This window comes from Xiphophorus hellerii, chromosome 18, assembly GCF_003331165.1.
Source record: "Xiphophorus hellerii strain 12219 chromosome 18, Xiphophorus_hellerii-4.1, whole genome shotgun sequence".
Classification (NCBI taxonomy): Eukaryota; Metazoa; Chordata; class Actinopteri; order Cyprinodontiformes; family Poeciliidae; genus Xiphophorus; species Xiphophorus hellerii.
Window position 1 is genome coordinate 18,067,266 of NC_045689.1, and position 26,470 is coordinate 18,093,735.

Sequence of the window (26,470 nt, forward strand, 5' to 3'; positions counted from 1 at the left end):
GTCGTCGCCATAGCGACTGTTTGTTGTGGTCTGCAGCAGAAAATGAGACTCAAGCGGTTTCTTCTCAGATATTATCCACCCGGTAACTTAATTATTATTTTTTTTCTATTTAATGTGGGTTTAGACATTCTTATAAAGAACATGGCGGCACTGTGTAGAATTGTTTCCAACTTCCACGGTAATTGCTTTAAACTAGCATTCGCCCCGTTAAATGGAGCTGGCAAAATTAGATAGAGATAATTGTGTTAGATAAACTCAAAACGAAAAACTCGCAGGTTCTTTAATGTGACACTACCAGCAGTTTATTTTCTTCTTTCGACAGGTATAATCCTGGAATATGAGCGAGGAGGCTATTTGAGGACCAAATCCATCGATCTTCTGGATTTGACACCTGAGTGCGTGAGTTTGGTCCTTTAACACTAGGATGGATGGACTTTTTTTAAAAAAATTTTTTTTAGTAACTTACTGATTTTCCATGCTTTGCATTCGCTCTTCACAGAACAAATACAGATGAGCTGGTGTCAGAAATCAGACAATCAGAGCCTCTGATCACAGAGTCCCGGGCCGAACAGGTCAAAGAGTTGGTTCTCCGACTCCAACAGAAACAGGGTCAGCAGGACCACCACAGGTTCTGTTTCTGCAAGGTCAGTTTATGATACTTATTCATTTGACGTGCAATTCAAATGAAATAAATTAAAATGGAATTTTTCATTTTCCAAACGCATCATTACCCAGGTTTTTTTTCAAGGAAGTGTTTGAATCTATATTTTTATTTTTAAATGGGGAAAAGTTTCTGAATGTGATCTATTGACTTCACAAAGTCATTCTAAGTATTATTTTATGTGACTACTAATTAGATAATTTTGCTTACTTCGGTGCCTTTCTATTCTCTAAATATTTTTTACTATGGTGACGCAACCCTGAATTTGTGGGAAATGCATGAGGTTCAGCTGTTATAGTAGCAGCCATACCTCCAAATTGTCACTAGAGAGCACTAGTGGTTTCGGTTCTTAAGCCCTGGTGAGTAAACAGTGCTTGATGTGTAAGTTCATTAAGATTGCTAATTAGTGTTTTTTATCAGCTGCTTGGGTGAGTTTCCCAACATTTTAATGAGAAAAGAACACATTAATCCATCACTCATAGGCCAGGAGAAAGAGGCCTGTTCATTTCATAGATGGAATAATTTTACACATGGAGTTGAATTGGTAACTATTATGAATTAAGTCAATATTGCCTTGGAACGTTTTCTTTTAATATTTTATCTATCATTTCTATTCATTTTGCAGGAGCTGAAGGCACACATACTGCCTCTGACCAATATTGCCTTTAATAAGTCTGGATCAAGGTGAGAAGTCTTAATGCAGTTAGCTGTCATTGCCACATTTAGCAAATAAATAATGATGACAAGCCTACAAATCTTATTAACAAAATAGTATTCCTCGTTTGAATCTCAATTACTTCACAAAGAGCAAAAGAAATCTTTGAAGGGGCAAAGGTAGACTGATCATTGGCCATCAGCAATATGAGAACTAAATCCCTGTGGAAATCTTTTGAAAGAGCTGAACTCTCAAGCTAAGAATGAAAAGAAGAAAAAAGTACCTGGTAGATGCAATGGCTGTAGCTAGTTTTCTAAAAAAAAAATAAAAAAAACTAGAATTGTTGAAAAATATCTGGCTAGAAAACCTTATAGCATATTTCAGAACAAAGCACATTGTCCCAAAAAACTATTTTCAGATTTTTTTTCTATATATTTTTGTGTCTATATATTTTAGTTTCACTTATCTAAAACTGTCAGTTTTAAATGTTTTTGTTGTTATAATAAAACAGACCTTGCTTTAGCTATGCCAGCAGTATGATCTTATAAATCAGTGGTCCCAAGAACTCTCACCTCTGCCCTCTATTATAGCCCCATGCTGTTACTTATTGTGTTGTTGTTACTCTTTTCTCTCAAATTCTGTAGGTTCATAACTGGAAGTTATGACAGAACATGTAGAGTTTGGGACACCGCCTCTGCCACAGAGCTGCACACACTTGAGGGTCACAGAAACGTTGTATATGCAATCGCATTCAACAATCCCTACGGGTAACGAGCTGTTTGATCACATATTAGAATTTTGCTGCTTCGTTGAACGTTCAAAACAAAACTTACATTTCTTGCTGTCTTTCCTCCTCATTAAACATAGAGACAAGATTGCCACAGGCTCTTTCGATAAGACCTGCAAACTGTGGTGTGCGGAGACAGGCAAATGTTTTCATACTTTTTGTGGACACAGGGCTGAAATAGTAGGTATTTTAAACTTGAATCTGTATGTTTTTTTATCCTTAAAAAGGATAAAACAGGATCAATAATATGATTTGATTTGGCTAAGTAATGCTGACCTCTGGCAGAAAACATGGAGAAAAAAAATCTAATTTGGCCCCAAAAAAGAGCAAAGACAATTAACCATTTGTGGTTATGTCCATGACATTGGCCAGGAAGAAGATCATCCAAGCTCATCAAATAAGATAAAGTTTTACCTCAAATTTCTGTTAAAATACTCTTTTTTCTTCCAACGCACTGTAATTTCAACTCTCATTCAACTCTCTCAAGTACTAATTTTACAAGTCCCTTATAAGTGTCTTCATAAAAGTATTTATACACTTTATTTTCAGATTTTGATAGATTTCAACCACAATCTTCAACATATTTTGTTGGGTTTTATGTAATATAATGAAGGGGAAGAAAATGGATGAATGTTTTTTTAAAAAAAAAAAAAACTTTTTCACATAAAATCCCAGTAAAATGCACATAATTTGTGGTCATAACATGTTCAAGAGTGAAAATGTGGTTTGTACTATATGTGGTGTGGTGTGAGCACTGTGTATTTATCACCAGTTGGGCAACACTAATGGAGAAATATGGAATGAAAGACAAAATACAACCATGCACATGTAGTTGTTGCATCACATGTAATAAACAGTTTTGTATGTTAAGAATTCATGCACTTTATTGACTGCCATTTGAGTAGGGCTAAGGTAAACTGAGGATTCAAAGAAATAAATCTGTATGTATCATAGCTTCACATCAAATTTGAATATATTAAATACATCCAGGTCATGTCTCTAGTTTTGTTGCAGAAAGTGAAATATCAAAGTGTAAAAGGAAGAATCTGTTGTGTAGGTGTGTCTGGCATTCAACCCTCAGAGTACACTGGTGGCCACAGGCAGCATGGATGCCACCGCAAAGCTGTGGGATGTGGAAAGCGGGGAGGAGGTGGCCACACTGACAGTGAGTTATCTGTTCTGTACTGCTTGCTTATCTTGCATTTCTCCTGTATTTTGAGTGATGCACATATTGTAAAAGTAATCGTTACTAAAACTTCCTATAGCATTCTTTTGTGTTTGGTGGCAGCATATGTACTTCACAGCATGGCTGTGAATTATCTAGAGCTGTGAATTTAACAAAAAATCCACCACCAAAACAATTCTTTTGGGCAATTAATGGTGTTGATTCAGAGATTTGCAGGCTCGAAGTTAGGAGGAACTCTTTCAGATTTTTTAATTCCTCACATCATGTAGAGCTAAATGACGTGAACTAAATCTTTAATGATGAGGAAAATCAATTCCTGAGCCAAACTCTTTCTGTGAGATGAAGAGAAAGAGCGAGAATATAATAGAGAGCAGATATAAGTCAGCGGGGAGTGATGTTCTTTCTCTTCTTTCTTCCAGGGCCACACCGTAGAGGTCCTCTCTTTGTGCTTCAACACCGTTGGCAATCATCTTGTCACTGGCTCCTTTGATTACACAGTTGCTATATGGGATGTTTCTTCCAAAAGGTCAGATGTTATTATTGTTGCTGTGAATGCGTCCAGTTGTAATGAGTCATCACTTAGTTTGTACATACACATTCTGCATTTATAAATTACATTTCTTGTCTTTTTTCTTTTTTTTTGTCTTAGACGGGTTCACACTTTGATAGGTCACATGGGAGAAATAAGTAATGTTCAGTTTAACTGGGATTGTTCTCTCATAGCCTCTGGTTCCACTGACAAAACCTGCAAGGTAGGAATTGGTGTGACATTTGATTCTTTGACTGTTTTAGCACTTTTTAAAACTGGAATAAAAAAACTGTACATGTTGACATTTACTGAAAATCTTGTTTTGCTGTTTTTAGAGCCTGTTGATATTTAAGTGAGGAATGTCCCTACTTGTATAGATAACCCCTGTCAAATGTCCTTTCTGTCTTTAAGTTCTGAACCATTTCATGGAGAAATTATTCAGATCCAGTCAATTATTAATGCCCGACTGAATCCCTCCTACAAATCATCCAATGCTCTCATTATTTAACTTGAAAGCTAAACTAAAGCTGGAGTAAACGGCTAACAGCGGCCTGAAATAACAATTTTTCTTTATTGTTTGTATGCCTAGGCTTTTTCTATGTTTTGAATTAGCCTCTTTTATTTGGGTTATTTTTAAGAGAAATGTTGTCTTGATGTGAATCAAAGTGATGTGTATTTTTTTTTGTAGCTGTGGGATGCGGTCAGTGGGAAATGTGTGGCCACCCTAGTCGGACATAGAGAGGAGGTGTTAGATGTGTGTTTTGATTTAAGCGGTCAGCTTATTGCTACAGCCTCTGCTGATGGTGAGGCCGTACCGTTGCATTAAAAACTATCTTATAAGTTTATTTGATTCCTCACAAATAAACTGTTTGAGGTCTTACATAAACAAACATAAGCTGTTTCTGTGTTTGTCAGGTACAGCAAAAATATTTAATGCAGCTACACATCAGTGTCTGGTGACACTGAAGGGGCACAACAAGGAAATCTCCAAGGTATGTTGGGGGTTGGTTGACCAATTTGTTTTCACTCTGTGCCAATATCGGATTACTTGATTTTGTTCTGCAGACAATTTTCAAAATATTAAAGAATTAGGATAATTGTATGCTTATGCTGCAATGTGTGGGTAAGGTACATATTTTAGAATTCAGGTCAAGCAATCAGATGACAAATATGTCAGCCAGCAAAAGTTAAGTAAACCTCCTCACAGCGTTGCATAATTTGGAAGAGGAAGGAACTCTGGTAACCTTGCTAAAATAAGATAAATTGTGATGCTGAAATGGAGAGACAGTAGCACAGGCTTCAGGAGGTCTGATTGTCAGTCTGACCTTGTGCCGTCAGTCGTTCCACTTAAAGCAAAATCATTACAGCGTGCCTTGACACATAAATCCTGGCATAAAAAAAGAGACTGTTAACCTGGTGTTACACGGATTTGTGAAGTCAAGCTGATGCATGCTTTTGCATAATTTGTAATTTGTCTGGCCCTGCATTTACCCTGTTCTTAAAGGCAAGTGATTTTCGACATTTGTTATTCATGAGCTTATTTTCCTCTGGATTTTACTCAGAGGAGTCCTCTGGATGTGTTTACTGCAACACAGACAGGCAGTAAAAAATAGGCAGCACGGAGGATGATTCCAGAGAATTATGACACTAATCTGTTTCTAAGAGGAGGCTTCTCCCCCTCCCCTACATGCATGTTAACCATGTTTCACTCTGTTTCAGCATCTCACCCTTCATGCATTTTCTGCTCATTTCAACATATTCCAGTCTCAATGTGCCGATTCACCTTGCTAACCTTCGCTATATTTTATTTAAGAAGGAAATGATAGCCTTGTAATGAAATGGAACTGATGCCAGTCACTAAGATGAGAGCTTCTGTTTGAATTGCAGTGAATGTGACATCTTCTGTGTTTATTATGAAGCTGCTTATCAGGGGAATCCTTCCTATCTTGGACACCCCATTAGCTTCATTCCTGCTTTTCAGTAAAGTCTAAATTACCCCCTAATGGGAAAATGTCCTCTTTTATGAAATTCGGTTTTCACAGTCTCCTTAACTTGCTCCAAAGCTAAAGGGAAGGAAATTTAACTTTAGTCTGCCTTTAATGGGAGCATCTAAAAATACCTCATGGAAAGAGTTTTAGATCTGCAGTATTAAACCTAGACACATATCAAGACTATGACTACAACACTTGTATAAAGAAGAGAATCCGAAAGCTACATAGAACAAAAAAAAAGCAAAAAAAATTCTCTGTAAATTGTAACCTTCCTTTTAAGATTCATCCCTTCATATGTTTTGTTTTTCTGATACACGAAGCAAAAGGCATGCAGCAACCTTGTCAACCATAAATGATGAAGCTTAGTTTAAGCCACAAAGGTCTGAACATCAGCAGATCATCCAGCTTCTCATTGTTCAGTCTTCAGTCTCTCTCTGTCCTTTGGGATCAGTTTGGGGTTCTTAATAAAGGCTTACTTTATGGTAATAGCCTACTAGTGCCCAATTAATTTAATTCTCTATTCCTCTACCTCTCTGTTAGAAAATAAAACAATTTAGGGAATGATAAACCCTGGGCTATTTCACAGTTCATTTTTATGAGAATTTCTTTTGCTAAGTATTACCATAGATGACGTCATCAATGCTCACGTTGAAAACACAAACTTCTGAGTGATGCCAGCCTCTCCTTGCAGATTTGTTTCAGCCCCCAGGGCAGCAGGGTCCTGACGGCCAGCTCAGACAAGACAGCCCGTCTGTGGGATGTTCAGTCCGGAGCCTGCCTTCAAATCCTGGAGGGCCACACAGACGAGATCTTCTCCTGTGCCTTCAACTACGAGGGGGACACCATCATTACAGGTATCTGAAGAGACGCAACGTCTCACTGTCGCATGTTAGTGTGACAAACATGCACTTTAAAAATCCTTGAGGGGGTGAATGAAATCCTCCATGCTAGCTGTCACATTTGCTTAATTGCAAATGTTAGATGAAAAGCATCCAGCTGTGTCCTTCTGTGTGACCACCTGTTTATGTTTGTGCTTCCCTGCAGGCAGCAAGGATAACACATGTCGGATCTGGTACTGACCCTTCCCTCGCCCCCACAGAAAGTTAAAAAAGATGTTTTTCAAACCTTTTCTTTTTTGTAAATCAAAGGCTTAAATGATTGTTTTATTTACACGCAGCTCAGTTGAATTAGGTGTTTCCAAAATAGTATTTAAAGGTCACTATTGAAGTTTGGTCTCAGAGTATTAAACAAGCTTTTCATCTATTAAAATAAAAATTAAATGAAAACACACCCTCAATTTTAAGAGTTTAACATGTAAATAATCTGAGTTTCAACAGGTATTTATAAAGTTCAAATTGCACTGATTTATACTTGACAGATTCCATCATGTCATGCATGAAACAGTGATAAAGCTAAAAGTGATTTGTGAAAAAAAGACTAAGACACGGTCAATTGCAGTTTTCTAAATACAAAAGTTTTCTGTACCAATAAGGTAAAGATGAAGACTTGCGTCTTCATTTTAGTCGCAAAAACAGAAACTTTTTGAGGCAATCTTTTACTGAAGCAGTAGGGCTGAAAGTACGCTATTGACTAGAGATCTTTTTAATAAATTATTAATGTTGTGTAATCTGTGGAAATGTAGTGTTTATACACAGTATACCTTTAGGTTCTCTGTGATGTTTCTTGCCAGTACATGCTGGTAAAAGGAGTTATCAGCAGCCTCCATGTTTATCTATCTTTATTCAAGGCTACAGTAAACCACAGAGCACGACTGTTACAAATGATGTGCATATTGTCCTGTTGAAAGGTGCATTTGATTTATTAACCAGGGACGTTCACAGATTCTCAGACTATGAATGACTATGCATGGCTCACAACAATCTGCATGTTAGTTGTAGGACTGCAATAGTCTATATTAAGTGACTTGGGGCAATTTGTAAACAAATAAGCTTACCTCCAACACCTTGGAAAATAAGACTTCTTAATGTGATTCTCTCAGAAAATGGACATAAAACTGTCAAATTGTCCCTAGTACTTTTCCAAGAACATAAATGTAGTACACGTTTTCCTGTGCACCAGTCTATAACTATAACTTGTACTTACTTCTAACGATACCTAAACTAATTTTCAATAAATTAGTTTAGGTAACAAAACATGCTATGTAATCATATTTGTGAATTCTGTGACATCAGTAACATTTGTGATAATTAAGCATTTAAAAGGTGTTAATGTCTTACTACTTTGAGTTCATAACAAGCATAGACCCCAGATAATTAGTAGTTCACCAAGCTACCGGAAAATAGTAACTTATTTGATAAATGTTTTATCAAATAGGTTGCTTGTGTACAACATCTGCTGACATTAAAACAAAAATACTTTTTAACAATCTCATTTCTTTACTGTGTCTTCAAAACCTTTTATTGCATGGTATTTTAATAATTAACAAACATTTATTGTAGTCCACATAGCTCTTTGCGCTATGCATGTCGCCCACAGAAACTCTGCTGTAATGCTGAATTTGCAGTATATTGTGCAGCTCTAATGACAGAAATTCGAAATATGGAAAAAGCTGTTCTTTAACATACTGAATTAAATCTTCTGAACAAGATAAAGTATAAAATGGTTATGAGTTAAATTAAATGGATCATTATTTAAATACATCCTACAATGATGTGATCTTATAGGAAAACAAGATGACATACTTTTGATATGAGAATGTTACTTATTGTCATTAGATATTTGAAACTTGACTTTCAGGACCTGAATCTTGACTTGGAAAAAAAAAAGTGAGATGTGAAGATTATCAGGAGAAGCAAATGTCAGCTGATCCTTAATTTGTGTTTGGTAAATTTAGAAAATCAAACTTAGATGAACAACACAGGTCATATATTCTTTGTTGAACTAAAACTAAGCAAAATTACAGAGGGATTTTACTTTACTACCCGACTGTCCGGAACTTCCAGAAGTTTTGTGAGCTGGTCTGGAGCATTTGAGTGTCAAGCTAATAACTCTTGGAGAAGCAGTTCTTGTCTCTCAATTGAGGAAGGGTTGTAAGGTCCTATTTTACAAGCTATGATTTCAACACTCTGCAGTGAGAACTTCTGTCATAAGTGAAAAGCACTTAAGACAACTGCCATTCTTTCCTGGGTCAGGCAGTGTGATTCTTATAAAAACTGCAAAAAAACAAGGAGCTGCATCTTACACACCACATCCTCCAGTCAGCATATCAGGTGAATTTCACAGTTCTACAGTATAAAATAAATAAATATTTATTATAACTGCATGCAAGTGAAAACTCTTTTCTAAAACGATATGGTAGTATGGATTAGGATTTCAAAGTTGCATCTGCAACAATGTTCTTTTAGCAGACAATCCTAAAATGTACATATCTGGCTATGATCCACAGCTCCATATATAGAAAAACCAAACAGCATATTATAGAAACACAACTTTATACCAGCTGTCAGGCACTGACTGGCCTGATTTCTTGAGAATGTCCAAAGTGTGGGGATCTTGAGATTGAGGCTGGAGTAGCAAAACATTAGCAGAGTGTGGTTCAGAGCTGAAATAGCAATACAACTGACTATTTCCTGCAGTTTATCCTTGGGTAACAGTATGTTTTTATTTACAACTACAATTACATAAGCAGGGCATCCACAAGAAAGATCACTTGTAAAGGCATAATGTAGAATAATGTAATATAGAAAAACCTGTTGGGCTTTGTTTCACCTCTATGCTTATTCCTGTTACTTGTGCACCTTTTTTAAATAAGTTTTTCCCTCCACTCAACCTTCCAGTAATACAATTGCATTCAGCACTCTGGACAGCCAGCTTGTTTAGCAATGACTTTTTATGGCTTACTCGCCTTCTTAGCGGTGTGCTGGATAACTGTCAAGTCGCATCGGCTGCAGGTAAAGGTCTGATACTCTCATAGTCCTTTCATCAAGTGTAAATGATTTTCCAAATGCTTGTTTCTTCACATCACAGACATTTATTGATGTCAAAAGATAAATACATTCAGTTCCACTGAGACAGAGTTTACAGCTGAATTGTGTGCTTCTTTTTACCCCCTGATGCTGATGTTACACTATTGTACCACTAAGTAGAGAAATAGACGAGCAAATTCACATACAAATTTAACATTACAAACCTCACTTTGTCTTTTGGACATATTAAAAGCTATAGAGAGCAGTCCACTACTCCAAGGTGCAACAGTTCCAAAATCTACAGTATTTACAGCACGACTATCCAAAATAAACAGATCTCAGGTAACAAGAGGATAAACAACATATTGACTTAGGAATGGATTTCATAGTCACTACAGAGACTGATCCAAAGAACAAAACAAAGATGTGACAATATGCATGTCACAGTGGAGAAAGAAAAAAAGAGATATCATTTGAGCCATTTTGATCTAACATGTTAGAGTGCTGATTTAGCTAGCTATAGATTTGAAATTTTAATTTTTTTTTTTACAATACTTTATTTTTATATATTTTTTGGTGCTGTTAAAGCATGCTTACTTTAAAAAAAAAAAAAGAAAAGATCTTTAAAGTTGGCTCCCGTCAGAAATGTTCAGCTGGTATCGTTGGCTTTAACTGTAGGCAACTCGCATTAGAGATGAAATGTAAAACAAAATATGTTGGAATTAAAGGGAAGCTGGTCAAATTCCACCTGTTTGGAGAACCACATGAGACTTTCTCAGTCCAGGAGAAAAAAGGTGTTTCCAGATTACAATAACAGACACGGAGATGAGACAGAATGGGGCAAACAGTAACAAACTCATTGCAGACCAACTATAACAGGCGACGATGTGTTGCTGTTTGCAGTAAGATGAGGTCAGTTTGTCCTAAAGGGTTTCCAAAAGCCAGTCAAAGAGGCTGGCACGAAGAGACCTGTCTGCCTCTTCCTTGGTCTTGTGTAGCTTACAGAACTGAACCACAGCGCTGAACAAGTCAGCAATCCGCCATGCCTTCTGGGCCATCAGGTGGACCACCCTCTGAAACTGAAGGAACAGAATATGTTCAAAAATAAATTAACACTGAATCTGTTTGTGTATGCAAATACACTTCTACTGAAACTGTTTTAAACTACAGTCATGTCAAGCAATATAAACCATTTGCTATTTTTTTAAACTATTTCCTACCTTTGTTAACCTCTTCTCCTTTGACTTCCTGAAGTAGAGAGCAGGAAGGCCCAATTCAGAGGCAGCAATCCACTGCAGAGCCACTCTGAGCTCAGAGTCCTCACATTCTTGCTCCAGGTCACAGTTTACCACTAAAAGCTGCCTGAGGTTACTGCCGCCGCCTGCAGGACTTCCTGAAGAGCTCTCTGAAGGACAAAAAGAAACTTGATTTGGACTTCTACCTAATCAAGTGTTAGGTAGAAGTCACTCCTACCTAACACTTGATTAAGCAGTTCATCACTGGACTATGAGGCCACATTTGATTTTCCTTTAGAAATAAACATTTTCCCGATGTTACAACATGATCAGTTTCAAACAATACATTTATCTGGCTCTGTTTTCCTTTTGGATATTCTTAAAACCTGAGTCATTAAATAAGGAATACCTTAATAGTGAAACATTAGCGTATGAAGAGCTCTACGATAATAGTGAGGTGATCAAACTGAGAGAAATAAATGATTGAAGTTCACATAAAATCAAAGCACATAAAATTTAAATTGTCCGGTAAATGTATGTAGTATTTCATATAAATATTTAATTTACAAATTAAAAACCAATCTATACTTCATAATGTCTGATTTTATACTTTGCTTGTGTGGAGTAGTAAAATTACAAGCCAACCTCTAAAAACAATTGTAGGAGTGTTTTTGTAGTATATTTTTAAACTAAAAAGACATTGGAGATGAACTACACAGATAGAGACTCGGGTTGCTGTGACCAGTACTGTTGTCTCACAGCAAGAAGCTCCTACGGGTCAAAATCCGACCCATAATTGTAATCTAAATCCTAAACCTTTATAGTCCTGTAAAGAAAAGCAGGGTTTACTTTAAAAGCTATCTGGCAGATGTCTCCTGTCAGAGATGTGCTGAAATATTCTAGTGACAAGGTGAGCAAATCCTTACAGTGTTGAACTGCCTTTATCTACAGGCTGAGTTGAATATAAGCTGGAATCCTGCAGAGTTAGACGAGGATCTAGTGAGAGACAGTGGAGCTGACAATTTGGAGCAAACTGGGCTTTTCAGGAGGTGGATTTTCTATCTTGTGTCTATTCATAGAATACAAACATATACATAAGTGCCTGCATTTTTATAGGATTTTAACAGGCAGATAGCATTTTGGTAACATAAGAATCAACAAGGACACATACCTAAAGTGCTGACTTTAGTTCCCTCCACGTGGCCTTTCTTTGTCTCCTCACTGTGAACAGATATTTTAAGACAGGTTGGGTGGGTATAATCAAACACTTGTTGAGAAATTATTCAACATTAGAAAAAGCAATAAGGACAAACAGTTTTGAAAATTTCTGCTATCTGTTGTAGAGAAATAAATTGTGAATTAATTATTTTCTTTTCTATTCACCAATGCTGTATCTGCAGTAGGATGAAAATACAAAAGGGAGGGTTGGCCAGCACGTCTCAGGATGTCAACACAAAGCAATAGGGACAAACCAATTACTTTATTCTAATGAAACATTGTCACCATGAATGTGGGAGTGACATATTAATGAGGAATATAATGGGCATCTTCTGGTGACAATGACATACCTGATCACTGTGCTTTGAGAAGGAACATCAGAAAAAGCATCCAGGTCTGCCAAGCCGAGGCTAGAAGCACTGCTTGTCCCGTTCCTACAGTCGGAAGATTAGAAGACAGATGATGCTACATTGCAAGTGGAAGCCGGAAAGTACGAGACGAAGCACAGTGACGCGCATTATGTTTCAGTTAGCTGGTAATCAACTGTAGCGACAGCTGTAGCACAACTGGAGGTTCAAGCTGGGAGAGCTGGTGAACTGTGTTTAAACAGCGAGTCCATCTGATCATGGGGATGAGAAGATCTGGAGATAGTTCAGGTGGGTAGGGTGGACAGGCAAGGCTGGCAGTCACGCCCATATGTCACAGCATGGATTAGGGATGAGGTGAAGTTAGAGTAAGCAGGTAAATGGAGAGCTAGCAGGGAGCAGCAGTTGTGGTTGTGCATTTAAAAACCTTGTATCACTGCTACACTGAGCATAAAAAGAGGTCAGTCTTTTTCATTTTTCTGTCTTTGCCAACACATTTAGAAGCAGTTACACATACAACTGCATTTCAAGGGATTACAATATTATCCAAGGGTTATTTTAATGATTCAATTCAAAAAGCAACACATTACACAGCTATATATTTCAACTGTTTATCATCACTTTTGCTGATTATGACTTTTGCAGCTAATGAAAGCCCCAAATTCTGTTTCTCTGAAAATAGAATATTGCATGATAGTAATAAAAAGGATTACTAACGCAGAAATGTAGGACTACTCCTTACAGTTAAGGAAAGCATTTTCCTTAACTATAACAAATAAATTAGTGTATCAGCTGTTTCAATCTAATTGTCATGTGAATTTTGAGTGAACATTTAAAATGCCCAAAAATAGGGAGAAAAACCCAAAATGTTAGACGTTTTCCTTTTACTCATTTGGAATGAATCAGGCTACGAAACACGTAATTTCATCAGATGTTGACGTTATGGATCGCTGTAATAAACAAGATACACAGGTTGTAAGCTAACATTGACCACACCAAACCCAGCTGTTATGATGTGGCAGTGAGGTGATCAGTCTGTGACTCTGTTGAGAAGCCTAGGCTGATTTAATAACGAATTAAGGTCATTTGTATTGTTGGTTCTGGGATCTTTTACCTTCCTTTTGTTAATACACCATAGTTTTCTCTGGAAGACTGCGGCATATGACAGTCAAGCAAAGTGAAAATACAGTGAACCAACACTAGCTGATCACTTGATTGGAAACTTCACACAAGAGCTCAAGCAACTTTTATTCTGAGCACTTTACACCTTGCATTTGAAAAGAAATACAAAATTTACTTTCATCTCTGGTTCAAGGAGTGACTTAGCACAAGGAATGGGGCTGTTGTAGTTCAACTCCTGCTTCCGGCTATGTGTCATGTCTCTTGATGCACTGACTCCAGCTGCAGGGCAGTAAATCTCCCTCAAACTCTTCCTTTCTGCTTCGCAATCCATTCAACTCTGTGGTTGTCACTGTTCCTTGTGCAACTTTTTCTACACATTTTCCTACCACTTAACATTCCATCAACGTGCTCGGATACAGCACTCTGTGAAGAGCTAACTTCTTTAACAGTGGTCTTTTGAGGCTTAGCCTTCAATTAATGTCTTATGGACAAAAAATCAAGTTAACAGTCTTCCCCACTCTTGTGTAGGTGCTAACAACAGCATTACCTAACATTTCTGTAGGTAATAGTAGGTGATTTCAAAATCACCTACTATTGGTCTAATTTTTGGAGAAACTGAATTTTTAGAAACTATAAATGCACATAAAAAACATCTAAAATATGTGTGTAATGAACCTATAGAATGAATTTCACTTTTTAAACTATATTGCTTCAAGAAATTACTTTTTTCTGTGATTTTCAAATTTATGTGGATGGACCTGTTTAAAGATGCAAGAAAGAGCCTTTTTGTATTTTCTTTTTAATATTTTGGCTGTTATTGTGGCACATCTTTTGTTTCAGGCAAAACAGGTTATATTCCACTCTGAACTCATCTGAAATTTTAATTGTATTCCAGGGAGTTGTGATATTACCTTACTGGAGGCAGTTTGGAGTGTCGACAAGTTCTAGCTCTACATGGACTTTATGAGCTCCTAGCTAAATTCAGCTTTGGCAGGTGTGGGTACAGCAACAGCAGGAAGTCAGTTAGGGTTGGCACGAGAGTCAGTGTCAGAAGCAATGGGCCAATGAGAGTGGAGTGAGGGTGGGAACAGCAGTAGCAGCGTTTGGAGCGGTATCGAGGAGCAATGGTTACTGACCCCTCACTCAGCTGGATAAAACTACTGGTCTCCTCGTGGGGGTCATCTTCAGGGGTTATATGAGACCAGCTCCCCATGCTCTCTTCACTGCTAGCACTCATTGAACGCTTGTCCCTCTTCACTACTGCAGCCACCGCCACAGCTGGTCTGTCCCTCTCACTGCTGGGGGAGAGCAAACCGCAACATGGTGGGAGTGACCAGCAACTGAGTGAGCACAATGACCGCTGCAAAGTCTTTAGAAACTCTGGATGATGTACTCAAATCTCTGTGTTCAGTTTGTGTACCTAAAATCTCAAAACTGCATTTTAAGAAGCCACAGTGGGTTAATTTAGACTATGTTACATAGCCTTCGTAAACTTACTAAAAATAGAAAGCCTTTATAGTTTTATTTTACAAAATAAAACTACAATGTGCTACATAAATACATAGCTAATTTATTTCCATATCTTCCATGATTCAGCAAACATCATTCTCGTGGGCACTTCTGGGTGTTGTTTTTTTTTTCTTTTTTTTACCTTCTTTATTTGTTTGCAAACTTATTAAATTAAGCCATAATTAGATGCTTGAAAGCTGCCATCCTCAACAATTCTTGAGGGAAATCAGATTTAATTGAACAGGCGAGTGATTGAGTTCCCCTTTGACAAAGGGAATAACAGTTGCACTCCACTTGCTTCAGGATTACATGTATTGTGAAGTGAACGGAAGCATGTCTCATGGCTCTCTGGAGACCGAAGACTGCCAGCTTTTCGTTTACTGTTGAGTATTGCTCATTTTGAGGATATAATTGTCATTGAAACACACAAGATCACACTTTCTTGTGTGTAGACAATTGGCAAAATACTTATCTGATTTTCATTTTAAACATTTTAAAACATACATTGGAGACAAAATTCCTTAGAGATCATTTTATTCCAATCCTCTTCAGTGTTCACTATGAGTTTTTTTTTACTGTGACGTTTATTTTAACAAATCAATTTCCTTTATGTTTTAACTTTGATTTTGGACAATAGGCTAGTATTTTTGCCTTTTGAAATTACTAAGTATTACTGTTATGTTTCCTCTAAAATCTCAATGTTGTATTCAACATTGTGATCTAGAATCTGGATGCATAAAATGTTCCATTTATGATTTGCTGGCAGCATTTAGGATCATCATCTTAAATTCTGATTTTTTATCTGGAATGCATCATGTTTGCTACCAGAGTTTCAGTGTTGTCTTGTTTCAAAAGACCCCTAGATAAAGACTCATCACCAAGGCTATTCTCATGAAACTGAACAATTCTCAACATCTAGACGCAAAACATCCAGATGGTCTCCATGGTAATGCAAAAAATACTTTAAAAATCATCTGACGTAAAATATGATGCAATAAATAATTCTATAAAATTTCTGGTATTAAAAATATAACTGTTTAATGGATGTTTTCAACAAAAGAAACCCTTTTCCTCAAACAAAACATCAGCTTTAACTTTTTGTGCACCGTACTTAATCTACTTCAGTGTCATTTAAGTGCCATCACATTAAATCTATTTCTTTCTTGTGAATTTTGCCTTTTTATAAAGAAACCACAAAAAATATATTTAGAAAACACATATACTATTGCATATAATTTACATCATTGCTATTTTATAAATAGTTTTTGAAACTATTTTTGTCTAAATTCTATTTCACAAGTAATACAACATTTCGGATCATTTCCAACCACACCTAAGAAGAATTTATGGTCATACATATTTCTTTTTAACTGTACACAGAGTTTTTAATATCTGCACATTTCAATATAATTTTTAAACCGTGTTTAAGTTTTTGCTTGACTAATATGTTCTCTAATTAATATTTGGCTTTTAAGAGCAGCCACTAACGATAATTTCTCCCAGTGTTAATATCATAATCTTGCTAAATGTTTGACTAGTTTACTTTAGATGTGCAGGAATATTAACGCACAAAACCTCCCTGATCCTTTTGTGTATTTATCAATGCTTATGTGCATTTGTGTTCTGACTTTAACGTGGTATCCAAGAGTGATCCTTATTACAGGGAGTTCAGCTGGACAAAAGAGAGAAGACACCACAAAAAGCCTTCTGCACACAGTGCATCACCCAGACACGATGAGTCACAGCCTAGTCAAAGGTTTGTCAAACCACACATTCTTTTAAAATTGATCTGTTTTGTATGTCAATAGTTCCCCTTTGTGCCAGCCAGACTTCGATTAAACTCTAAGAATAGCTTTGATGTCATCTATTACTTCTTCAGGGATATTATTCGTCCAGCTTTAATGTTTATTTTAAAAATACCCATGTGATCCTCGCTTACCCTTTACATCCTTTCATGTCTTGACAAAGACAATTCTGTTTTGGATCAATAAACAATATCTCCTTTTTTAACAATAGGTCTGACTCTCCTACAGGATTATAAGTTGTGTAATAATACCTGCTACTGCTGGCAATAGGCATCTCCATTCGCATGACATCAACAGATGTTTCCTGGGGTCCTGTTCCTGTCCTTTCAGGCTTTGAAAGAGTCTCTTCAACCCTTTGATCTCCCTCAATGTGGATGAGTGGCACATCTCTTGGACCCCTGGTGCAAGAAGTATTGCTATCACAACTTCCGGACCCCATGCCAGACCCAGATTGCTCCTGGCTGGCTCGAATTCGACTGCAAGCCAGATGAGACTGTTTAAAGCCTCTTCTCCTCTCAACAACGGGTGTGTGCGGCTGCGTGTGTGGCCCAGCCGTTATCCCAGCTACATCTTGCTGTCCTCCAAGTGCCGACTTACCAATATCCACAATGTCAGCTGCCAATCGATTGGCAAATTGCTGCACATGAGGCTGAGAGTCTCCTGCAGCCTCCAACTCAATACTGTCCTCTGGATCAGCAATGATCTTGTTCTTTCTCATTAAGGACTCAATGGAGCTTGACCAGGTCTCATGGATCAGCATGTCAGTAATCTGATCAGTCTTGCCCCTTTGATAGAGGCAGGAGTCTGACTTACACAATCCTGTTGCTGATACTGAGTTGGTTGGATAGATATTTAGAGTGTCTCCATATACATTGCGGGCAAATCCATCAAAAGAGTTGGCTTTTATGGGAGAGTTGACTGTCAACCGCGAATCTGAGGACCGCCGGTCTGGGACAGAAGACTGCCGTATACAGAAAGGTGTTCTAGGATTAGGAGGGAAAAGACTATTGCTCCATTCTTTAGTTTTGGCAATGCCACATTCTTTGTTCTCCTTGTCCATGTCCCGGAGCATGAAGCGGTAGAATTCCTCCGTGATGCTTTCTGTGCTAGACTGCTTAGATAAACAGGAGGAGGCTCTGACATTAAGGTGACCATTTTTCTTTGTTGCAGCCTGCTGCACAGCTGCTGCCAGGATGGTGCTGGCATTCTTCCCTGCATAGTAATCCAGCAGAAGGTCAAAACCTCTGCCCTCAGTCTCCATTTGGTTTACCATGAACCGTGAGAACTCATCTGTGATGCTCTCACAGCTGGACTGCTTAGAAATGGAGCTGCCACGGCTTAAGTTCTGACCTAACCGACTGCCAGGGCCCAGAGTGTTTGGTGCACCTGAGGGGTCTGTGTCTTCTTCTGGAATGCTCTCATAACTAGACGCCTTTCCACGACTCCACTTTTCACACTGTAATCTGCTACGCTGCTGGCCTGACTTGGAGGTGTCCACCACATTGAGTTCAGGGCAATTCATGATTCTAGCTGTGACTTCTGAGGCAAAGAGGGCAAATGGGTCTTGTGGTTCATCTAGGTTGACAGATTCATCCACCACCCTGTTAACTAGTCTCTCCATTAGTTCTGGCTGTTCCTCTGTTTTTCTTTTGATCTCGCTGAGTCGGGGTGCCCGGTGTTTTCTAGAGGCCACATTGCTGCTTTGAGACTCCTTTCTCCTTAAAACTGTACGGCAAGTTGGCATCAAGTAGGTTTCTGGTACTTCAGTTGATGTCCCATTAAGGGCACAAAACCAAGGCTGTTTTCCTGTGGAGTTTTCAAGACAAATGGCTGCCAGTTCTGTAGCCATTGACACCACTGTGGCAGCTAAATCCTCAGCATAACAAGTGATAGGTGCCTTAAAGTCAGAATCCATTCTTAACGAGAGAAGGGAGCTGCAGGAGTTGAGGGATGACTGTGAGACTAGAGAAGTTTGTTTGCCGTCACTGCCCATCATTATTCGACCCTTCCTTTCTGTGTTGTGAGATGGTATTTCACCTAAAGCTTCTCTGATGACAACATTGTTCTGCTGCTGATCAGGCAAATCTCTAGGTTTAGGCTGACTTTGTCTGCGTTGAGATTGCAGCTGTTGTTCTTTAAAGAGTGGTGTAGTGGAAGAAGCCACTACATCTCCTTCTTCAGAGACATATTTCTTCTTCAGTCCTGGGACTATGGAAAACCTTTCTGTACAGTGGAACAGGTTCTCACTGTTAGTGGAATGACTCATGCCAACCAAACTCTTCAGCTGACTTAATGGATCCTTGCTTTCCTTTGCAGCATCAGGTTCTAGAGGACAAATGACAATCTTCTGTACTTCCTCTGACCCTTGGTCACCTTCAGAAATGTGACTGATCTTCTTTTGGGTCAAGCAGAGAATATCAAATAACAAGTTGTTTACGCTGTCCTGAAGAAAGACCTGGAGGCTGGGGGCATCTTTCCCAGCACCCTCCAGTTCCTTTTTCTTTTTGGCCTTCTCTAAAGCATGTTTGAATAGACTGTCAGCAACCTCATTTATTAGGTCGTCCACCCCACTCTCATCCATGCAGCACTTTTTGGGACACGTAATGCCATCCACTATTTTGCTATGTGTTCTCTCCAGCAAGTGTGCCACACTCTTGTAGCCTTGTGGTTGAGTCAGGACCTCTGCTGCTTCCCTGTGCAAAATCTCAGCAATGTTAGCTCTGAATGCTTCCACACTTGTTCCTGCTGCCACACTGCAGTGCAGAGGGAAGGCTGTGGAAGCCTTGGCTGCAGACATCAGACCATGGGAGGCTGTGTAGGCCTCAGAGGAATCTACATCAGAATCACCATCTCCAACTGAGTCCTCAGTTAACTCCACAGCTGCTACTGCTCCGGCTACTTGTGCCATGCCACACATAGCTGAAGACACAGAATAGTCACTTCTCTCCTTTACTTGCTGCAGCTCCTCCTCTGTTACCTCTACTGAAGCAGAATCAAGAGTAAGCTTTTCAGTCAGTTCTGGGGAAGAAATGGTGCCAATAACACTCGCTGCACAGGCCAAAGCCATTTCAACATGTTTGTGTCCACTGCTGTGTTGAGAAGTTGGAGCCTGCGTCCCAGTCTCAGGCATTTCCTCTGCCTTGGCAGGAATATTGTGATCGTGCCTGTGTGATGGTTGTGTCTCTGACCATTCTGCTGCTCCATCTGAGTTGTCTGGGCTCTGAACTATTACAATTTTGGGTAGTTCAAAAGAGCAGGTCCGTTGTTTTGAAGGCTGCTTGGTCTTTGAAGATCTGTTGGAAGGACAACTAGAGAGGGACACACTGATTGCTGCCTCAGGGACAAAGGAAGTTTCATCTTGAGAGAGTCGTATGAAGGCATCTTGCAATACCGACTCAGCTAGATTGGTTGCGTAGTGGCCAGCAGATTCTTTTGTATGAACACTTGCACTTGGAAGTCCCTCCCTTTTCACGTCACTATCATCTTGGCTGTGATGACGAGCAAGCTGTCCCCTGTGACACGAATGCCTGACACAGTGATTCTGTGAAGCTTCAACTGAGCTGTTCCCCACGTCACCACTCACTGGTTCTGCGAGGAGACAGGGGAAAAGGAAAACAGACAATGAAGAATGTCCTCACTGATCTGAATTCAACTCTGACAGTTTCTGCAAGCTAAGACTAGAACAATATTAACGTATATATATTTGTTTACCCTCAGAAAGATTTTGAATGAAGTTTGTCCCATTTTTTTTTAATCTTTACGCAGAATTTCACACTCTTTTCTCTATATTTACTGATCCTGGTTGTAAAAAAGTGTCAAACTCCAACACTCTGCTAAAAATCTTACCATTTCTTAAGCCATCATCTTCACTATCCTCTCCAAGGTGTTCTGATGCCGTTTGGAAGTCCTCTTCAATTGACGAGATTGAACGATTGGTGTCATCATCAACCTTTTGTCCAGTAGTTTGGCCGTGCTGCTGTTGTTGCTCCTTTCCCCACTGCATACCAATCAGAAATTTGTTGATCTCTAAGATGATGCCGGCAGGAGGGGTCGAGTGCCTCTTTCCTGAACATGGAAGCAAGCACACACCTGTGCGCTGCCCACCCTGAAAGAAGAAGAAATCCATCTAGAATCTTGGCATATAAATTTGATATGCCTTCATGCACACTAGGAGCAAAGTTAAGTAAAACTCTAAGTCATACGTAAAACCAAAAACATTAAGTTCCCTCTGTGCCCATTTCATGACTTTTCTAAAGCAAACTAATATAAATTATTTAAAAGTTTCTTATTAGGAACAAGAGTTCCTAATAAGAACTTTGCACTTAAAAGTACAATTCATTTCAAAGATTTCTTAAACCTTGCTTTCTATCTTTGATAAAACCTGGGGCTTCTGGCATATTTGCAGTAATCATAGTTAGCTATGACTGATTTCCAGATTATAACTCGAACTCAATTCAAACTCATTCCACAAGTGCTTTTGGTTATCAAGTCTAAATATTATTTTCACTGGCTTCTGTTTCTTGTGATTAACTGAATATTTAGAGTGATAATGTGAATTCAAGCTGAACTCACTGAGAACAACCATGTGTTTTTGACAGAGCCATTTTGCCTTTGATTTTAGTGCAAAACATTACAACAAATTATTGTTATATTACTGCTTCCAACTCTCTAACATTTATCACATTGGGGATTATGATTTGTTTTACTGACTCAAAACATCTGTTCTAGTGTGACTCCATACAGCAGTTTGAATATCTTAGTGGCATGCAAACTGTATAGTTATGACTGGATATAACAAATACGACCAAACAAATATTACATTCCAAACAGTTATTTTGGAAATGTGTATTGTTAACTCACATTTAAAAATCCACGTAAACACTTTGTCTTTTTATGGTTAGGATGTTGATTAGCCTCCATAAAACGTTTTTTTTCTTTTCCCAAATGAATGTAGAGAAGTTAGAGTTTCATGTAGAATTAATTTAAAGTGATGCTGAGTTCAGTATTTTTTGTATAGAACCACTGGTCTAAATCGTATAAAGGGTCAAGGCTCTTGGGTCATAAATTCCATGGTTCTGGCCTAAGCTGCTTTCCAACCTGTAATGCATAGAGACTGGGTGGAAAGAGAACAACAAAGTGAGTCCTAGTGAAGCAAATTTTAAATGTGCTTAACTCTCTGTTTACTTTCTTAGTGAATTTGTTTTGCATTATATCACTTTATGTGAAAAATAATCAAGACAAAACCATGATTTTACAATAAATTAACCTTGCAGTTTGGCAGCAAAGGTCTACAGTAATCACTAAGCTATACTGCAAGTATAACTACCACAAAAGGTTCGGATCTAATCACAATAAATTATTGCATAATGGAACAATTTGCACACTTTACAGTCCAGAAAATTTGCAAGACGTGAAGCCTACTGCACACTTACCTGCAAGGGGGAGTGTGGGTGTGTTTGGCATATTTCTGACGCTTCCAGGCCACCGAGCAGTAGGATCTCATTTTCTTTGGGCTGGTGGATGGTCAGTAATTCAACAAGCTTTGGCAGGTCTGGAGACACTGATGCCAATTTCTGCAAGACACATGCCAACCACAGAGACAACACTTAATGATGGAAAAAGACTCTTATGAAGATTCAAACTGAATGCAATATGCTTTATGTGGATCTAAGGCAAGTCCATGTAATTACAGGTTCCATCCTGTGATAAGTCCTGAACCGCATGGAATTTTTATTGATCGCCCACTGCCAGCTGCAAAAAAGGCTACAAAATCTGCATATCATTTAACAAATAAGCCCTGTAATATTGGGTAACGATCTTGAATCCATGGCAACGGAAGAAAGATGCTTATGTGGAATACAATGAACATAGTTCATGAGTGATATAAAGTGGGCAGGAAATATAACAGAAAGTTAGAACAACAGGAGGGATGAGAGTGCAAATGAGCAAGGAATTGACTCACCTTGTTGTTTTTATCATCTCGACAATTTGTTTTTTGAGGGTCCAGATTCACAAAACAGATCTGGGGGAAAGACAGATAAAGACATGACATCAGAGAAAAACTAAGACAGAGGACGATCTGCCAAAAAACCAATGCACTGCTTCTTCACAAGGACATTTCAATGACCCAAATCCTTCTGACCTTCCACAAAGACACCCTTGCAATGTTGATTTAAAGGGCCAGCAGCTGTCTGCTTTTCCTGAGTAACCACAGATCGGGCAATGTCTCTCCAGGGTTTCCATCCTTCACCTTGACTTCAACTCCCTTCTTCCTCCCACCTCACACACCTTTGCCTCAGGCTGCAAGTTTAATGGTGTGTAATCTTCATGTCAGTGCTGGGAGTTGGGGACGCTTAACAGACGCTGTTTGAATTAACAGCAAACTCTTTTGTGAGTTGGGGTGGCCACGATGAAATAAAGATAGAGCAGCTCTAAGGACCATGTGGAGGTGGTTCAGCATATACGTGCAAGGTACTGTGACACACTGAGAAAAGAAAGATATTTATGTCTCAGTCACATGCGCATCCGACATTTCCAAGTACCTGGTTGTCGTTGCAGATCAAACCTGATCATACCTGATTGTATCATTCATCAAGAGTAAGGCTAACGACTTACTCTTGCTTTTTTACCTCAGTATTTCTATACTGGCTATATCTATTATTACCTTTCTACATTTTCTATATTTATCAACTTCCTATAAATAAACATAGACTGAAATTATTTGACATGTAGCTAAGAAGAGCTAGAGTCACCCAAGAGAACTTTGAACAGCACTTGTGAGATATATTATTTTTTACATCCTTTTCATTTTTTTAAATATATCTTTGCTATATTAGATGAGACATTTCCCCGGAAGGTTGTGTCATAATGCCACAGAAGATCACACGTCAAGGTCTGTGTACTTTATATTCTATCATTTTTTAATATTATATCACATCATGTTAACTTTCAATCTATATTGTAAAATCCATTACAGGAACAAAAGGGGCAGCAACAAACCTGGTTCACAAAATCAGAGAATATGGATAGGTGATTAATTTAAAATGTTATTATTAAAGAGGAGGGCTGCACAGTATTAGAAAAACATGACAATGTGATATTATTGTTATACTTCCTGATAATATGTTAATGAGATAAACCATTATTAACTAAATACATTATTTTAATACATACATTTTTTTTTAATCATGTTTATGTTTTCAACACTTATCCAGAGGTTTAACATCTAGACCACTAAGATCTAGACAATATATGGACATTACCAGCAGTAAAAGTCTATGCAACTGGTCATAGTAATATGTTACTGGACAGCAGAGTTTGTGTGCATGGTCCCAAAAATTTTATAGTCTGGTAAATACTGAAACAAGGCAGTCTTGTGCAATTACAAAGCAGCACACATTGCTACTACAATGACATAATCTCAATCAAAGAGGGTACTTTAGTACAGAAATGACAGAACCACATTTTCTATGCACAAGACCTCCTATTAATAAATACCGTTAGTTTTAGTGGTTTGTATCATTCATCTATTAGAAATCATCACAAGATAACAAATTCTTATTACAATAAATTTTTCTGATAATAACTGATACAATAGTTGCAATTTTCTACTAGACAATACAGAACAAATTGAAGAGATTTTCAGTCTTTTCAGAAAATCAAGAATTCTAAGTATTTTGTTTTCATACATAGATGTGGAAAGTTACAATCACAATCTGTGTTTTAAAGACAGCTGCACCAAATGCAGAATCTATAATCCTCAATCCAGTTGTTCCAGGTTTGAGTCTCAGCTCTAGACTTTTAATTGCATGTCTTTCACGTCTCTCTCTGGCCTTCTATTGTCCAGTTATCAATGAATAAAGACCACTAGTGTCATAAAAATCTTTAAAAAATAAAGACTATCATCAGCATAGAATAGTCCAATCAAAGTTTGATCAATCTGTTTGTCTCAATCTTTGGTACCACTAACTCCAAGAAAGGTTTGAAAAGGGCTTGTTTGTGTTTTTACGAATTAAATCAATGTCTCTGCTCAGTGGACAGTGTCCCAGTTCAGGTTTTAATAATTCAAGTATTTTAGTCCTCCCACTCGCTCTTTTGTCTAGTCCTGATGGGAAGCCCTGAACTGGATGTCAACTTTGGCATCGTTATCCTATCCTATCGTGATCACAGTGCTTAGAGATCAGCTGTATCTTGGCTGTCACTCTGTCTTTTTTTATAGTGAGACCCCAAAATGCTTTATTTGATGTGTGGAAGGCTTCCTCAAAGCTTTTGTTGACAAATGTTCTCAGCTCTTAAGTCTTTCTTGGTTAACTTGGTCAGCACATCAGAGCGACTCCAGAACTACCTTTTTCTCATGTCAAAACAGGTTTTAAAAATAGGTGCACTAGGTGCACAACATTTCACTACACCCCTACTAAGAGTATAAAGATCAGTGCAGTGTTAGGAGTTATTTATTAGAATGGAGGTGATATTCAGACTCTCTTTTCATGTATCCTGTAAAGCAACATAAATAATCCCTATATTTCAGAAAAATCATAGGAAACCAATGTCTCAGATGTCTCAGCCTATAACTGGGATCCTCTATCCAAACCTTTCCACAACTATCAAGGACAATGTGATGGTAGCTGGTTCTTGAAAATTGACTCAGTCATGTATAAAAGAAGTCATTCCCGGCTAACAACCCATAAAGGCCTGTCTGTCTCACCCTGAAAACATTGAGATGTTTTTTTTGTTGTTTTTTTTTTGGTCCTCTGCCCTTTACTGAGTGCATGTGTCACCTCTGGCCTTTTTCCAAACACATATTTTGTTACCTCCTACTCACAAAAATAATAATAGCAATCGACTCATTGAGCAGTAAAAAATAGTTTGCGCACTTGCTCTCCATTGTTCATGTCAGATTGCTGAGCACGATGAGGATCTTTTTGTCAGCATAGCCTTTAAATGTCAACGACGTACACACAGCAGCTGGGATTAATTCACAAAATTTACTACAAACAAAGACCAGCACCTGGCTTTACAATTTACTCAAAGGGAAAGGCATGGGCTATAATAAATGCAATATATATACAAACAGTCTTAAAAGTTTCTACTTGCATTCTAAATAAATCTTTTACAACGCATAAGCAGGATGTTTGTTCAGAAGCACCTCAGCAGTTTTTACATGTCCTGATACTGAAAATCCTCCAAGAGAAAGCAGTGACAACACCTCCTCCTGCCTGCCAACACGCTGCCTGCTCACAACATGCAGGCAAAGCAAATGGAGTGATCCCTCTGACCTTGAGAAGGGTTGAAGCAATTTAACCCCGTCAGACGGTGAGAGTCGAGAGGCAGCTGTTCTAAATTTGGGAAGCGGACAACTATCTAGGCATTTGATGGCGACATAAACCTGAGGACACGCGCTGATTCCATCGGTTTTCCAAAGACATTTGACGATAAACACATGTATGACCTCGCATCTGAAGGTCTGACCATGTAGACATCA

The 26,470-nt window shown here is 38.3% G+C and overlaps 2 protein-coding genes across 5 annotated transcripts in view; one reads left to right on the top strand and one right to left on the bottom strand.

Annotated features, from left to right (window-relative positions):
• daw1 (dynein assembly factor with WDR repeat domains 1) lies at window positions 1-8,192 on the top strand. Its single transcript, XM_032545478.1, has 13 exons — window positions 1-82; window positions 323-395; window positions 500-644; window positions 1,287-1,345; window positions 1,961-2,083; window positions 2,184-2,283; window positions 3,161-3,268; window positions 3,709-3,815; window positions 3,939-4,041; window positions 4,507-4,621; window positions 4,734-4,810; window positions 6,501-6,663; window positions 6,854-8,192. Exons 1-13 carry the CDS (start codon window positions 43-45, stop codon window positions 6,886-6,888), a joined length of 1,248 nt encoding a protein of 415 aa, XP_032401369.1. The 5' UTR covers window positions 1-42; the 3' UTR covers window positions 6,889-8,192.
• Window positions 8,193-9,776: 1,584 nt separating this feature from the next.
• The window catches only part of sphkap (SPHK1 interactor, AKAP domain containing), a 120,565-nt gene continuing 103,871 nt past the window's right edge, over window positions 9,777-26,470 (bottom strand). For 3 of the 4 annotated variants that reach the window (XM_032545473.1, XM_032545474.1, XM_032545475.1), the window contains 9 exons: window positions 22,952-23,011; window positions 22,422-22,562; window positions 20,836-21,094; window positions 17,241-20,577; window positions 14,812-14,973; window positions 12,539-12,622; window positions 12,142-12,191; window positions 10,956-11,140; window positions 9,777-10,814 (listed from right to left, as the gene is read on the bottom strand). In XM_032545473.1, coding sequence (XP_032401364.1) covers window positions 10,659-10,814; window positions 10,956-11,140; window positions 12,142-12,191; window positions 12,539-12,622; window positions 14,812-14,973; window positions 17,241-20,577; window positions 20,836-21,094; window positions 22,422-22,562; window positions 22,952-23,011 — 4,434 coding nt within the window. In that variant the 3' untranslated portion in view covers window positions 9,777-10,658. The remainder of the gene's footprint in view (window positions 10,815-10,955; window positions 11,141-12,141; window positions 12,192-12,538; window positions 12,623-14,811; window positions 14,974-17,240; window positions 20,578-20,835; window positions 21,095-22,421; window positions 22,563-22,951; window positions 23,012-26,470) is intronic. The other variant, XM_032545476.1, reaches the window with a different exon arrangement.

Excerpts from the sequence above, each read along its gene's own strand:
- daw1 (XM_032545478.1), top strand. The coding sequence starts at position 43 with ATGAGACTCAAGCGGTTTCTTCTCAGATATTATCCACCCG. Across the intron at positions 83-322 it reads TCTCAGATATTATCCACCCG|GTATAATCCTGGAATATGAG; the intron begins GTAACTTAATTA and ends TTCTTTCGACAG. Across the intron at positions 1,346-1,960 it reads TTTAATAAGTCTGGATCAAG|GTTCATAACTGGAAGTTATG; the intron begins GTGAGAAGTCTT and ends CAAATTCTGTAG.